This window comes from Diadema antillarum, unplaced genomic scaffold (genome assembly GCF_040938485.1).
Source record: "Diadema antillarum isolate AM-2024a unplaced genomic scaffold, OU_Dant_1.0 seq00000550_RagTag, whole genome shotgun sequence".
Lineage (NCBI taxonomy): Eukaryota > Metazoa > Echinodermata > Echinoidea > Diadematoida > Diadematidae > Diadema > Diadema antillarum.
In genome coordinates, this window is record NW_027271495.1 from 2169517 (window position 1) to 2185164 (window position 15648).

General features: G+C 38.0%; 1 protein-coding gene across 1 annotated transcript in view; it reads left to right on the forward strand.

Annotated features, from left to right (window-relative positions):
* Positions 1 to 4926: 4926 nt before the first annotated feature.
* The window catches only part of LOC139734848 (uncharacterized), a 38572-nt gene continuing 27850 nt past the window's right edge, over positions 4927 to 15648 (forward strand). The window contains exon 1 of the mRNA XM_071645634.1: positions 4927 to 5111. Within this exon, the coding sequence (XP_071501735.1) occupies positions 4927 to 5111 (185 nt within the window). The remainder of the gene's footprint in view (positions 5112 to 15648) is intronic.

The window sequence follows — 15648 nt, forward strand, 5'->3', positions numbered from 1 at the left end:
AATCTCTCACTTCTCTCTCCCTTTAAATGATTGGTTTGTTTGTTTGTTTGTTTGTTTGTTTGCCTTTTTTTTCTCCATCTCACAGCTCAATTCTCAGGAGAGGAGGTTTCACACTTTCCACACCTTTAGCTGTGGCTTGGCGTCCTTAGAGATCGACGCCGCGGATAATCGGTATAGGGGGGCCCCCTTTCTTTTTTCTTCTTCTTCTTCTCTCGTCAGTCTCTAACAATTCGCCACAGGAAAGAGACGGGCTCCGGGGAGAGCGAACAATGGCAAGAGGGAGTAGGTCGGAAGGAGACAAGCCTGGTTTAAAAGAGCCCCACATAACCTCACATCCAAAATAAAATGCCCTAAAAAATGTAACATTTCTGTTTCCTAGGGTTCACAAGGTTACAGCCAAAAAAGGGAATGGCAGAGAGAGAGAGAAAAAAATCAAAACAGCATATGGATCATAGAGATCGGAAATCTTGAAGGGATGACTGAGGGATTACAGGTGAGCTAGGTGGGTGAATGACACACGGCTTTCTTTCTCTCTTTATATACCCCATTTCTTTTTGCTGTTTATGTTTTCTGTTCAGATTTTTTTGGGGGGCAGAGGCGATATTACTAATAGTTTCTCATTTCGAGCGGGAACTGTATAGTGTGATATCTCGGACTCCCGAGGGGTGAAATGCAGGGATTGAGTTTGGCGTAAGGCCAGAGAAACTTGGACAGGGGGTTACATTGCTTGCCATGTCTGGACAACGTGCACTCTTGAACTCCGATGACTTGTGATCCACCTCACAATAATATTATGTGAACGCCCACACTGACTGGAATCCAAACTAACTCTTATTATACACGTATACACACGCAAAGTAAAAAGACAGACATACATACTAACTAACGCGCACGCATGCAGGTACACACCCAAAACGTTACATGATCTTTAACAAAAATTGTGCACAGTCAGAGTTGCAACGTGATCACGTGATAATAAGTCATGTATAACATTCTTTTTTTTCCAGAATATTACCTAGAAATATACTACTAGTAATGATGATGATAATGATACTACTACTACTACTACTACTACTACTACTACTACTACTACTACTAATAATAATAATAATAATAATAATGATAATAATAATAATAGACATTTTTACAACTATATACCACACATGGAGTACAAGAGAAATGACGAAACCTGACACACTTATCATTTCAATTCAATAGTCTATTTATTTCCATAAAAATATACATGATACAAAAAAGATACATGATACAAGAATCAAATTTTAGATAGCATAATACAGTAAGAAGTTCATTTATCTTCATTGTTCTTACAGTCCTGAAAGCTGTAAGAAGCTCAAATCTTTCTTTTCAAGAGCTTTCAAAACAGAGAAAATATTGCACAGATTAGTAAATCACTGAAAATGCATACAACGAAACAAGATGTGGAAATAAAAATAACAAAATGAAAACAAAATACATGTGTACGTATGAGTATTTGGATTTTTTAGTTTATATAATACTCATTCATCTATTTGTCTAATAATCTATTCATCCTTGTGTATCTATCTACTGATTTCATCTTATTTCATTCTTACTTCACATTATATAATAAAGCCTTTACAAAAGCATTCTAAAAAGTGATATGAAGACTTTAGTATCTGCTAGATAAGAAGAGCACCGTCAAAGCAAGATGAAAATAAAACCCCAAAACAAAAATGTCTTCTCCTGAAGCAATTATTCTGTGCATCTGGAAAATAATAAAAAAAAAAAACAACAACAACTATAAAACAAGAAACAGAAAACAAATGAAACTCGCAAATACTTTAATCGTTCCTGGATCCCATTAGTATAAACGTAGACAGCGACTAGTTTTCCGCGCAGTTGCACCTTGCGATATTGATTAACACAATTCGATATGTGTGTTGAACTTGGCAACGGCTTATCTTTCAAGGTCAGGGGTACCCCAATGCAGAGAGAAACAAAAAAATAGACTTTAAAAAAAAAGAGAGAAAATACGGCTTTGCTCTTGGTTCCATCTCTCCAGAATTGTGAAGTGTGAAATACAATACACACGGGCCTAGCCAATCATTTAGTGACATCCTGGCCAGGGAAAGGACAAAGTTTTTGAAGAGAGCGATGGAGAGAGAAAGAGAAGAAAAAATAGTTGAGCTGGCCTGGGTTGTGGAAGTGAACTCCTCAGACACCTTACACTCCGAAATCACAGAGCGACTGCACGGTTGATTGACAGGGCCTAATATTGGACTAGTCATGGTGATACCTTTACAGTCACACAGGATCTTTTGGAGACTGGGTGTGATGGGAAAGGGAGGGGGGGGGGTTACAGGGTGAGAAGAGGATGGGTGGTTTGGTTGATGGGTAGGGAAGAGGAGGAGGAGGAGGATGGGGCTAAGATGGGTAAAAGGAGCAATGTAAACTGTATGTCCATACAAAGGTCATGGATTTGGGGACAAATTTTGATTCTGGGTTTTTGACTTTTGGTTTTTGTTTTGCACTGAATAATATCATAGTAAGTGCAGATATTATTGATTTTAGTCATATATATCTATACATTGCGCATGATGAATCCTTGTAATCATTATAGTTATATTGTATAGAGTGAGAAAAAATGCATCTTTATACGAAATCGTGCAGATGTAAAGATGCTAAATCTACATGCACTTTTTTTCTAATCATTTTGAGGTTAATGATTTTGAGCTAATCATTTTGCTTGTATTGTAAAGAGTCATTACTACCGCAAAACCGGCATTGAATTCATAATTATAACAAAGCAATGATCACAGTGGATTATAATCCCAACTTGATCGTTGTTATCATTATTATCATCATTATCATCATCATCATCATTATCCTCATCCTCATCATCCTCATCATCCTTATCATCCTTAACATCATCGTCATCATCATCATCATCATCGTCATCATCATCCTCATCATCCTCATCATCCTCATCATTATTATCATCATCATCATTATCATCATTATTCTCATCATCCTCATCATCATTGTCATCATCATCATCCTCACCATCATCATCCTCTTCATCATCATTATCATCCTCCTCCTCCTCCTCATCATCATCCTCATCTTTATCATCATCATCATCTTCATCCTCATCATCCTCCTCATCATCATAATATCACCATTGTTACCAATGTTACCATTATCATCATCTTTGTCATGTAGTGGGAAGGAGCAGAGAAAGCTTTTAATCCTATTCGAAAGTCTTGCGACTGCTTTGTATCGGCTCTTCCTACAGCCCACCGCACACTATACGACTCACGACTTTACGACTGACAGACTTGGGATCTGATATAAACAAGTGTGTTTATTCTGAGGCTATTGCGATTTATTTCGGATCCAAAGTCTCTCAGTCGTAAGGTCGTGAGTCGTATTGTGTGCGGCGGGCTTTAGGTTTGTCTCGCATTTTGTCATTGTGACACAATAATGTTACTCGCACGAGAGAGGACAGGTATAATATTATGAAATAGTCTTCGTTTGGAAAACATAATCATTACAATATTAACTTTTCAACAGTCTGTTATGAGTTTCCTTAATTCCCATAGATCCTGGGCACAGGCACTGGCCAGGTACTCATGGAGTATGGCTATTTTATGATACGTTCTATTTGTTGTTGTTTTATGATACCTGCAACATATGTATCAGTTATAAAATTCTCTCACTCTATATAGATACTTGGATATATAACATGATTTAGGCATTTTGTTATTTTTTCAAGTGATCCACGTTTTACACAGCTCAGCTTTTCGGTAGGCCAATCTCTTCAATCGCTTTATTTACATTTCGTAACCATTGCAAAGGGGGTGCATGCATTATTTCTATTCTGTCTGTCTGTATTAAACCTTATGATCTGTATTGCTGACAAACTGTTTACAGGAATGTATACTTTGTATTTGTATTTCCTTTCTGTTGGATGGAAATAAAGCACAATTGGATTGAATTGAATTGAATTGAATTGAATTGAATTGAATTGAATTGAATTGAATTGAATTGGACTGAATCGAATTGAATTGAAATGAAATGAACATATATCGTTCCACCCCAAGTCAAACACATTATAATCATGTAGCGTTGCTGTCACGTGTACGTACGGATAACGTTAGCGTAATCAGGTTGGGGTATGCATCGACGGAAAAGTGTTGTAATCTCGATTTGGAGCGAAAGCGATTCATCTTTTTGACCTAATATGAGGTTAATCTGCCGCTCTCCTAAGCTCTAGGACGGGGCCCCATCCAGCAGACAGCCAGGGAGCGAGCTGCGCACTGACAGATGCCTCGATGGTTTGTTCTCGTCTGTTTCGCAGCCGTGTAAAGAAGCTAGAGGCGGCCCCCGCAAGCAATCCAGCTATTTAAAAACGCGTACAAGTTTACCGCTTCTTTCGCAGTGCTCAAACTGCGTAGCATACAGTAATGGTACGTAGATTGTAATACAGAATGAGTGATCATATACTGTCAAGAGAGGGCCTCCTACAGTACATTCTGGGCTAGACTTGTGTCTCTCCGCTCAAGTTCGGCATATCAAGGAGGACTTCGGTGGTACGGTTGTTGTCTGCAAGAACCTGCCGCGACTCCTTCATTGACTTTCCTAACTCGGTGCGCTCTGCATTCAGAACATGATCATCACCCTCTCCGCAAAAACTCCTCATTCCAAAATGGACTGCTTCGAGGCGCTGTTATAGCTAGCTGAGATATCATGAGTTTGACAACGGACGTGGATTGAGCTGCTCTCGGAATTGCTTACGGAGAAATGCCCGTTCTACAATCGTGGAGGCGTCCTAAGATCATTGAGGATAAAGCTGACCTTTTATCATTATTCGGATGATAATGCAGGAGCAACTTTTGAATAAAGTGGATTGAGTGACGATTAATCCTTCAGTACTCTGTGAACGCGATGATGATTGGACTAAGAGAAAACAACCCGGCAAACATGGAACGAGTAACATTGTGCTACGGCCATATTAGGACCTTTCGACTCCTGGCGTGTTATATATTTATACTTGCGTTCGGGATGGGCAGCGCGATGTCCCAAAATAACGTGGAACCTCATGGAGATAATGTTTGCTCAAGGGTAACAAGGTAACGTTCATCAGCATGCCTCCGTACCATGTCATATCTGTAGACAGCACGTCATTATACAATAATGTACAGTCCCATGTATTCCTACACACCGTGTGAAATTACATGGAATCTACTCTTACCCCATTTGTTTTTCTTTCGTATGTCTTCTTGACAGAATGAGAATGTGCAGATACTGCTTAATAAAGCATGATAAACGTATGTAAACAACCTTCACTAATATTGCAGCTTTTTGGTAATTGGATACAGTATCATTCTGTCATTCGAAAGCGGCAATAACCAGGACTCAGGGTGCTTGAATAGACACAAAATAGCAACAACAACAAAAACCAAACAAACAAACAAACAAACAAACTCGAGACACAGAAGTCCTGCCTGAAGAGATAATGATCGATGACTACCTAGCTTGTAAGGCAGCATGATCAAAGCTCTACTGCAACTTAAATGCAAACATGAAACAGTAAACACGATCCTTGCGCGAAGGGTAAACATCACAACATTAATGATCGCGTCCGTCCACATTGTCTTGGTGACAGAACCCACCCCCCTTCCCCTAAAAAAAGGTTGTAGTTTAGAATGATCGAGGACACCACATTATTCTCATCCCAATAAAATTATGGCGATCGATATTTATACTCTTATGGAAGGGATCAGAGGTTAATGACAATGGCCTTTACGTTGAGAAATTATGCCTTTGGCAAGAGGGACATGAATTTTCTGTTCATGTATCTCATTAATGGTATGTAATAGCAAATGAGGAAATGATGCGCTAATTCCCCGTGTCCCTGAATGTAATTCTCTTGTCCCGTGATGTCGCCGAGGCTCATGGCCCGGACTATACCTGGAGGAATTCATGCTCTTCGTTGAAGGTTGCGGAACATGCTTTCAACTGTCACTGCGCTGTTCCAAATTTAGGTCTGCTCAAATGGTTTAAAGTCATCGCCCTTTCTTTCAGTTAAAATGTAACATCATTGGCCTGATGAGAGTTTTTCTATGCTTGTATGTCTTTTTCTTTCCAATGACTGACTTGGTCACCGATGTCCTCTATCGTTGTTAAAAAGCATTGATTTTTACATGGATTAGAAAATAAAACAGGGAAGCTACTATGTTGATTATTTTTTTTTTGTATCTTTGATTGCTCTGTTCTCTTTTGTGACCTTGAGAAGTATATGTTTATACGATATTATATAACTAGGCGGACATTTAAAAAAGAAATACACTGGTAAGCTCTTCACTTTCCCGACGCCTTAAGCAAGATATGAAGAAGACTCCTCAAAAGGTCGAAAGCTTGGCATTGAAATCTTTTAGACTGAACTAACGCTACGTTCGCTGGCTCCGTCTGTTGTATTATAGACCGTGGAATAGAAACTTCAAGCAACCGTTTTATTCGTGTAAGCTGTAACAGATTTAGATTGACACTAGTAGTGGTATTGATTCGTCGTCCTTTCTTTCAGTTGAAACAATAGCATTATTAATCCTAATGAGAGTTCACCTATGTTTATTTGTCTCCCCCCCCCCCCCCCCAGCACTGACTTAATAGGCACTTGATTATGTATTTTCTGTTTAGTAAGAAAAACATATTCATTTTTGTTTTCATGGATTACTAAATAAGACTGGGAAACAATGCCTAATGATTTTCAGTTTTTTTATTGCTTTGTTCTTTTTGTGACATCGATAACTATAAATCTGTATAAAACTGTGCGATAGAAGCAATTGCATCATTCGTATAGGCCTACCTGCTCATTTATAATGATATTGGAAAAAAAGCTTTCTAAACTTCAAAGTTTTCAACTGCTGTTATCAGCCCAGAGTCGCAAAAGTAGATAAAGTCTGTTCTATACAGATTATTTTATCAGTATTCAAAGCATGAAGTCCAAAGTCTAATACTCTTTGGTTTGTCGGATAATTGTAACATCACGTCCCCATAAACAAGCAAGAGAGAGAAAAAAGAACAACAGCAACCGAAAAGGAAAATGTCTCATTTTAGTCTGAGCACATACAGACTTTCACACACAGGCACGGATCACAACCCGACTGTACATGAAACACCGTGAAAGTCATGCTCTTAGTTCAAGGTTGCGGAACATGTTTTCAACTGACACTGATGCGCTGTTACACATTTAGATCTGCTCAAATCCATTATCAAGTCATCGCCCTTTCTTCCAGTCAAAATATAACATCATTACCCTAATGAGAGTCTTTCTATGCTTGTATGTCTTTTTTTTTCCAAGGACTAACTTGGCAACTTGACAACAACATTGGTTTCTACATCGATTGTAGAATAGGACAGGGGGACTTCGTGTTGATTTCTCATTTATGGTTGCTCTGTTCTCTTTTGTGACCTGGATAAGTATGTATAGGCCTATGTATATAATATTATATACATATCACTCCACAGATTAAAAAAAAAAAACACGAACCCGCACTAGTCAGCTCTACACTTTCCCGACGCCTTATGAAGAAGACTCGTAAAAAAGGTCGAAAACTTGGCAATGAAATCCTTTAGAGTGAACTAACGCTACGTCCGCTGCAGCTCCTATTGAACAAACAGTATACCGTGAAATAGAGAAGTCAGGCAACCCCATTATTCGTATACGCTGTAACAAATTAAGGTCTGCTCAAAATGGTATTAAGTCATCGCCCTTTCTTCCAGTTAAGCCATAAGATCATTAGACCAATGAGAGTGTATCTGTGCTCGTTTGTCCTTTTTCTCCGAGGACTCACTTGGCACTTGATGTCCTTTATATGTGTATGAAAAAAGCACATGCTTTTTACTTGGATTACACAATAAGATTGGGAGACTACCAATTGATTTTTTTGAAAAAAATTTTGATTGCTTTGTTCTCTATATTTTTCATTTGCGACCTTGATTTCTTTAACTATTAAATGACGGCCCTGCTACAAATTTAGGTCGGCTCAAACTGTACCAAGTCATCGCCCTTTCGTCCGGTTAAAATAATTATAGCATCATTAACGTAAAGAGAGTGTTCTATGTTTGCTTATTCTTTTTCTCCAAGGACTGACTTGGCACTTGGTGCACTTTATCTTTATCTGTATAACTATATTATTTAAAAGAAAACCACATGATTTTTTTTTTTTACTTTGATTACAAAACAAGACTGGAAGACTACCAACTGCTTTTTTTATTTTTTGATCGCTTTGTTCTCTTAAGTTTTCATAATGACCCTGATAATTCTAAATATTATGTGCTGCCCTGTTACAAACTTAGGCCTGCTCAAAATGGTATCAAGTCATCGCCCTCTCTTTCAGTTAAAGCATCATTAACTTAAAAAGAGTTGTTTATGCTTGTATGTCCTTTTTCACAAGGACTGACTTGGCACTTAATATCCTTTATCTTTGTTAACAAATAGAACAAAATACTGATCTTAACATGGATAACAAAGTAGGAATTGGAAGCTACCTATTAATTTTTCATATTTTTGAGTGCTTTTTTTTTCTTTTGTGGCCTTAAAGGCATTATTAACCATTTGCAGATGAAACAAAAACACAGCTTTAGTGCTTCAAATTAGTTCTAAAATGTGAGTTAGGAGTAGAAACAACCTATGTAAAAAATTGAATCAGTATGATTAATGTTAAGTATTGTTAAATATACAAAATTTGAACAATGGATATAATAAAAATGTTTCTAAACTAAACCGTCTAAATGTATGGTTTATTGAGAAAAATAGCAATATCTCCTTATATTCTAAGCTTTATTGCTAAATTTTTACGTGGTAGGATGTTTTGTGATACAACTGGCCTACACATATGCATCAAATGTGATATCTTGAACATTTTCTACATCACTGCTCCCAATGGCAAACAGTACCTTTAATAACTATACAGTCAAACCTGCCTTAGCGGTCACATGTCTATAGCGGCCACCTGCCGTATGCAGCCACTGAAGGATTGACTGGGCACTTGAGGCCCGTTATCTTTATCTTAAAAAAAAACACACACATACACACACACACATATTGATTTTTACATGGATTTTGCATAGATTGGGGAACTTAATGTTGATTTTTACAAAATGTATTGATTGCTTTGTTCTCTTTTGAGACCTTATCAACTATAACTATAAAGAGACACCGTAGGATGGGAACGTCATTGGAATGCGTTATTCGTATACATCATGAATGATAATGATAATATATATATATATATATATATATATATATATATATATATATATATATAAAACTTTCTAAACTTCATAAGTCATAAGCTGTTATCACCAGTCAAGAGTAGTAGAAATGTCTGTTTTATATAAAGATTATTATAAGTACCAGTGGTAATCATAAAGTGTGAAATCTAGTGTTGCTCCTAAATTTGTAGGATAATATTGTAACATCACTTCCTCCTACCACACCAGCAATAGAGAGATAGAAATAAGAAACTCGAAAAGAGAGAGAAAAAAAAATCGTCATTTTGGCCCGAGTACAAAGCACATATTTTCACACACTGGCACATACTTTATCATGATTATAATTCTTCAAGGTACTCGTTAACAATGAATTACGTGTTTGTGCATGATTAGTTGTCAAAACTATATCATTGCATATACAGTACATAGCTCAGTACATAACACCAAGGAGCATCGCGAAGGCTAGGGCTCAAGTCCGGCCCTGACAGCATGCACCACTAGTAAGGGCAAGGCTTATTGGTTATATACTTGTATATACTATTACATTTATGATATGATATTATATGATATTATATTATATTATATTATATTATATTATATTATATTATATTATATTATATTATATTATATTACATTATATCATATTACTTGTAGTATAACGGCATAAACATTTCTTATTGTATGATCAGGTGAAATGAAAAGGTTTGAACGTATATGAAAAAAAATGTTTGTGATATATATATATATATATGTATATATATATATATATATATATATATGAGGATTGACGTTTTTGGAAGCATATGCTCCTTGTAAAACGTCGCGGCACGATGTGTGTTTGCGACTAACTAATTATGACATTTATTAACATACCTCAAGTGATAGTATAGAGCAACGCCCCTTGGCCTTAAAACTTCCCTCCTTCCCCCCCCCCCCCCCCCCATCTCTCCATCTCTCTCCTCAAAAGAGGAAGAAATCCATTGCTCTCTCCAAGATACCACAAACACCAATGCACAAGAGTGGATGCCGGCTAATTGACACAATTTACCAAATTACCTTCTGTTACCAAGAGGGGTTTTCGTCCACGCACGTTGTAATACTGAGCGAGCAGCCATGTCCGGCAATGTTTTGCGACGCGTTAATAAGTTTAGGGGGTTCGTCCGCCTTGGAGTGATAACATGGTTATCGGTGTGGTGCGCGACGCTTTTATTGTGATCCTTTTCTTCAACGTCCACCAACTATGACTGACATAACCTGTATGGCCGCAGCAAACCGATGTACTTGTTGCTAACGGAACATAATTTGCCAGTGGTAGGCGGTGAGGAAACATCTTATGAGAAGATGTTGTCTCGCATATAAGTTGAAACGTGTGTGTAGTCCATGTCGTTGAAACACTAGGGTCATAACGGATGAGAAAATTCCAAAATTTCCTGAGAGATTATTTCTGTTGTTTGTGACGAACATTTTAGCCCATCATTCACATTATATAGAAAACCAAGGCCCAACGTATGGCAGGTGGAGGGGGGGGGGGGGGGGGTGCGTGAGATGAGAATCGCTTTATGAAGCAGGCATTCAAAACGTGCACTGCTCTATATCATTGCTCATTGTAATTTGTTAAGAATCAGAATTCTTCACTTATATCAGATAATTTATCAGATAATAATTATACCAGAAGTGCTGTAATGCGGCAAATTCTTCAATTCCACTTAGGGGTGAAATGATTAATCAGCAAGAAACAGGGGTAGTCACGTAGGTAACTTTTGATACGAATTCGAGTTATCACGCACGCAAGCCACGACACAAGGTAAAAAACAGGGCGAAAACATTTTCAGGAAGATTAGAAACTACAGAATATTAAAGCGTTTTCACGAAAATATAAAATTAAAGGGAAAAAAAGAGCAGTCGAGGGAAAGGAAAGATGTAGAGAAGCAAGACAACACACACAAACATACTCACATACAGAGATAATTGAATGCATATGCAGCGAAACTTTGGGGAGCCCGTTATATTCATTTCATTTTCTTTTTGATATTCCCCCCCCCCCATTTTTTGCCAACAATAACGAGCGATTTATGATGCACAGCGAATATAAGCGGAGGATACGCGGCGGACTTGCATCATCGTTGAGGCTTATTAGTGTGTTCTATTTTTGATAGGGGAGGAAGCGATTGATGACAGAAGTTACGTTTCTAGCAGACGCCGCGTGAAAACCGTCTCTTTGTTAATATTTCCTCCCGCGATGATAACAGTTTTTGTTACTTTAAAAGAAAACACACTCATACTCGGGCACGCATTAAGAAATCCGTCACCTTCTCTGTTAAATTGTCGCCTGGAGCTCATTAATCGGTTCTCTGAAGTCATAATATTGTACTGATCACTCAAATTATGGAGTATTAATGCGGAATAAAGTGCGTAATTCCTCGAGGAATGCTGTAACGATATTTTGAGTTACCATTCCTTGACAAAGATGGAGAACATTATTTCTTCACACATAAATTTTGCATAATGGTTTTTGATCATTTGATCCATAGGTACTTCTCGCTATTTCTAAACATACAGAATAGTAATCAATATGAACAAAGTTATGCAAAAAACATTTTCAATATTCAGACTTTTATTTTCATTAAACATTCAAAGCTGTTGAATTGATGGATTGAAATATGTAACAAGAGAGAAGGGAAGATAGATAGATAGATAGATAGATAGATAGATAGATAGATAGAAAGATAGGTAGATGGATAGATGGATGGATGTATAGATAGATAGATAGATAGATAGATAGATAGATAGGGAATACTCTTTGTGACATAGGATTAAAACAGTTATTGTAACATTTTTGTACGCTATGCACACACCGCATACAGCTTATCATCTAATCCTCCGCGCTCGTGTTGGAGTGCACCATTTTGGGCGTTTTCCACCGAATAGTCGCATGTGGTTCATCAATGCTGCACCAACCTTGGAACCTAAACTGACGGGTTCATCATGCATGATCCTACGCAAATCCGTGTAACATTAATTCCAAGGAATCAAATGGGTTAGTGGTATTAATTAAGGTAAAGGAGAAAATACAAGCACGTAGTCGCCGGCAATACTTTCTGTAGGAAGTTAATTGAGTTCCATGTCCACACCTTGCGGTAATTCAACTCTGCCACTCCCCCCCCCCCCCCCCTACTCACAATAATCATTATGACGTCGGTCGAGAATGATAAGGGCGTTAAGTTACTGTACTTCAACGACGAATAGAACAATTAACGACCTTGTACAGTATGTCACTTGGGCGATGGATAAATCCTCTTTTGGGAGGGAGCCAGAAATATCCTGGCACTTAAACTATGTTAAAAAGGGCGATGGCACTTCTTTGACATACGAACGAGGGAAAAGGAGTTGATAAAGTGGAATAAAACACAGGGTATATACAGTATCCCCCCCCCCCCCCCAAAAAAAAAAAAGAAGTACAATAGGATTCCCGCATTGATTACTTTCAAAATCATTTAACAATCTGAATGCAATTTCAGGGAATGAAACTATAACTTCTTACGTCCATTTTGCAGGCAACTCCATTCAATCTAGTTAAGTGGTCACAGAGAAAAATGTGGAAAGCATGTCATGGGCTCTCTTCTTCCAAGTTCAGCACTTTGGTGCTCTTGGAACTGTGAACACAATTTACAAAACTTGGAGGGGGACGGATTCTTGACATGCTCTATAAAGTTCCTCATTTTCTCTTTGACCTCTGAAATTAATCGGATGATGTTTTCTGTAAGATGTAGGTAATAACCTATAGTTTCATACCTTGCAATAGCATTTATATTGATTTTTTTTTTTTAGTTATTGTTGTGGAAAATCCGATTGTATTTTTTTTTTTGGGGGGGGGGGGCATACTGGAGTGTTGCAAATGTCATTTGTAATGACAGAGAGAGACAACAATGGGTTTTCCCGTGAAATTGGGACATACAAGCCTTGTCATGTTCAACTTCCTGTTGGAAAGATAAGTCGCCAAAAAAAAAAAAAAGGTCCCATGGTTACTTATGCCCTGGGGGGGGGGGGGGGGGGGGGGGGAGCAGGAGGATTCAAGGATAACTTTGAAATCGCGATGAAGGACATTGGTCATGGAACCTTTACCTCTGAACATGAAAGATATGGTGGTTGCATGTATCTTAACTAACTTCGTTCGCTGGACGTGAAGAAGACGGTATACCAAAGTTAAAATCCATCTACATTGACCAATCCAATTTCCTTGGGTTTATTGTATAGTCTCTCTTCCCATCTACGGAAGATGTGGGAGTGGAAAGCACATCCAACCTCACGAGAGTTGCACTGCACTGCCTATATTACAAAGAGCGCCACAGATCTATCTCATAGCGAAGTTCAAACAAGCGTGCGCACACGTGTTCTGGGTCTATTTCTCTCTCCACAACGGAAGAGATGATATATTTTAGATGATATACCCATCACAAGTAGGTGTGTTGACACCGCACCTCTCGATGTAATCACTCCGTCACGGCGAATTCATACGGGACGATGTACCCTTTAGCTGTCCATGTAGTGAAATAAAAACAAGACGACGCAAAAAAGACCATTTTGATTGTTCTTTGTTAAAAAATTCAACGAGCGACACTATGACTAAGTGTTCAAAACTTTTCCTCACACTTCATCTGACGCTAATGTTTCCTATCGTGTCAATGACATTAAGGTCGAGGGATTGATGTGGTTACCACAGGAACCAAAAACGGCAGTAAACCACAAAGATAGAAGGAAAAAAGAATATTTGTTTCTGGACAGGGGGGTTATTCTTGACTTTGATTTGCGATCTATTGCGAGCCACTCTTTAGGGAACAGTAAGGGGGAAAGCACGCACTCAGGACATTCGACCAAATACTTTCCCTTTCCTTTCGCTTGCGTTTATCTAAGTCCAAAATCAAGTTTGATGGCACGTCTTGTCAACAAAGTCAGAAATAAACTGATCTCAATACGATCTAGTCTCGTTCACTCTGAGTTTTAGTTTTCTCTCTCCTTTCTCTCTGTCCCTCTCTTCTTCTTCTTTTTTTTCTTTGTTTCTCTCTGTATCTCACGAGAACATTTCCTTCCCTCTTACAACAACAACAACAACAACAACATCGAGAGAGCAGTTAGAACAAGAAAAACGTAGGATATGTTTTTTTATGTCGTGGTGAAAAAAAAAATCTGCATATCGGTTCATCGAGAATCTCTTTCACGCCATTACTTTTTTTAATTAGATTTATGTACTTTTTATTGTTTTTCTTCAACAGAGCATGACACCATCAATATAAGAGTATTATAAATAATCTTGAGTACGCAATCTTTAGCTATATGATAACAATTAGAGGTAGTGAATGCGTGCATACATAGTTTCAAACCCTGTCAAGTTATCCATGTTTTCAGATACCAAGAATTAGGGGTACGCTGAAAAGCAATGCTTGTACACTGTGGACGGATCTGAAACAGTCCACCCAAAAACTTGATACTCTCTTAATAACAAAATGAAAAATTCAAGTAATTCAAAACAGCCCAAACAGGACAGGAGAGAATATAAAAACGAAAACACAAATACAAAAGCACTGCAATATGGCATGACTGCATCAACTATCAAAAGTGACAGTGACAGACAATGACTAAATGTTACAGCCTCAAACTAAAAAAGGTGGAGTTATCGTGATTGTGGCCATCTATGATCCTACTAGCCTAGTCATCCAGGTATGCCCCACTTTTCTGTTCTTTTTCTTCTCCTCTTTCTGTTCATTGATGACATCGTTTTGTTGTTGTTGTTGTTGTTGTTGTTGTTGGACCGATAGGTCTGATGGACTGAGCTATGTACTTACTAGCCGTTTGTAATAAATCTCATCTTTTTTAAGTGCAAAAATGTCGTATCTCCTGCAAATTCTGTTGGGGGTATGGGAGGCCACTGGTCTGTCAAACGGACACAACTTAGGGGGATATCCGGGAAATTTGTGGATTCTCATGCCCGAGCCTGTTAAGCAATGGGGATATCCTATCTAGACTTCAAAATGGCATGGATTATTCTAGGAACAATTTGTGTGGGCGTGTCTGGTGAGTTGAACAAAGAGGGAGGAAGGGAGCAACAACAAGCAAACAGACAACAAGAACAAAAGCGTCTATAGCAATGAAAGTATTTGTCACATGGTACAGTAAAATGAGATCTGCCTTTTATTGTCACAGACACGTACAATCATGTTATGTTACAATATGTCTAGCTGTGTAAGATATACTTTTAGCGTTCAAGACAAATAGGCACGGTAAAATTTTAATTGGGGGCATTGGAAATTCCAAATAACATATCGCCAGTTTCTTTATAATCATCATTATTCTCTTTATTGTGCCCTTTCACCTTTTTTCATGTTAGGTAATGTT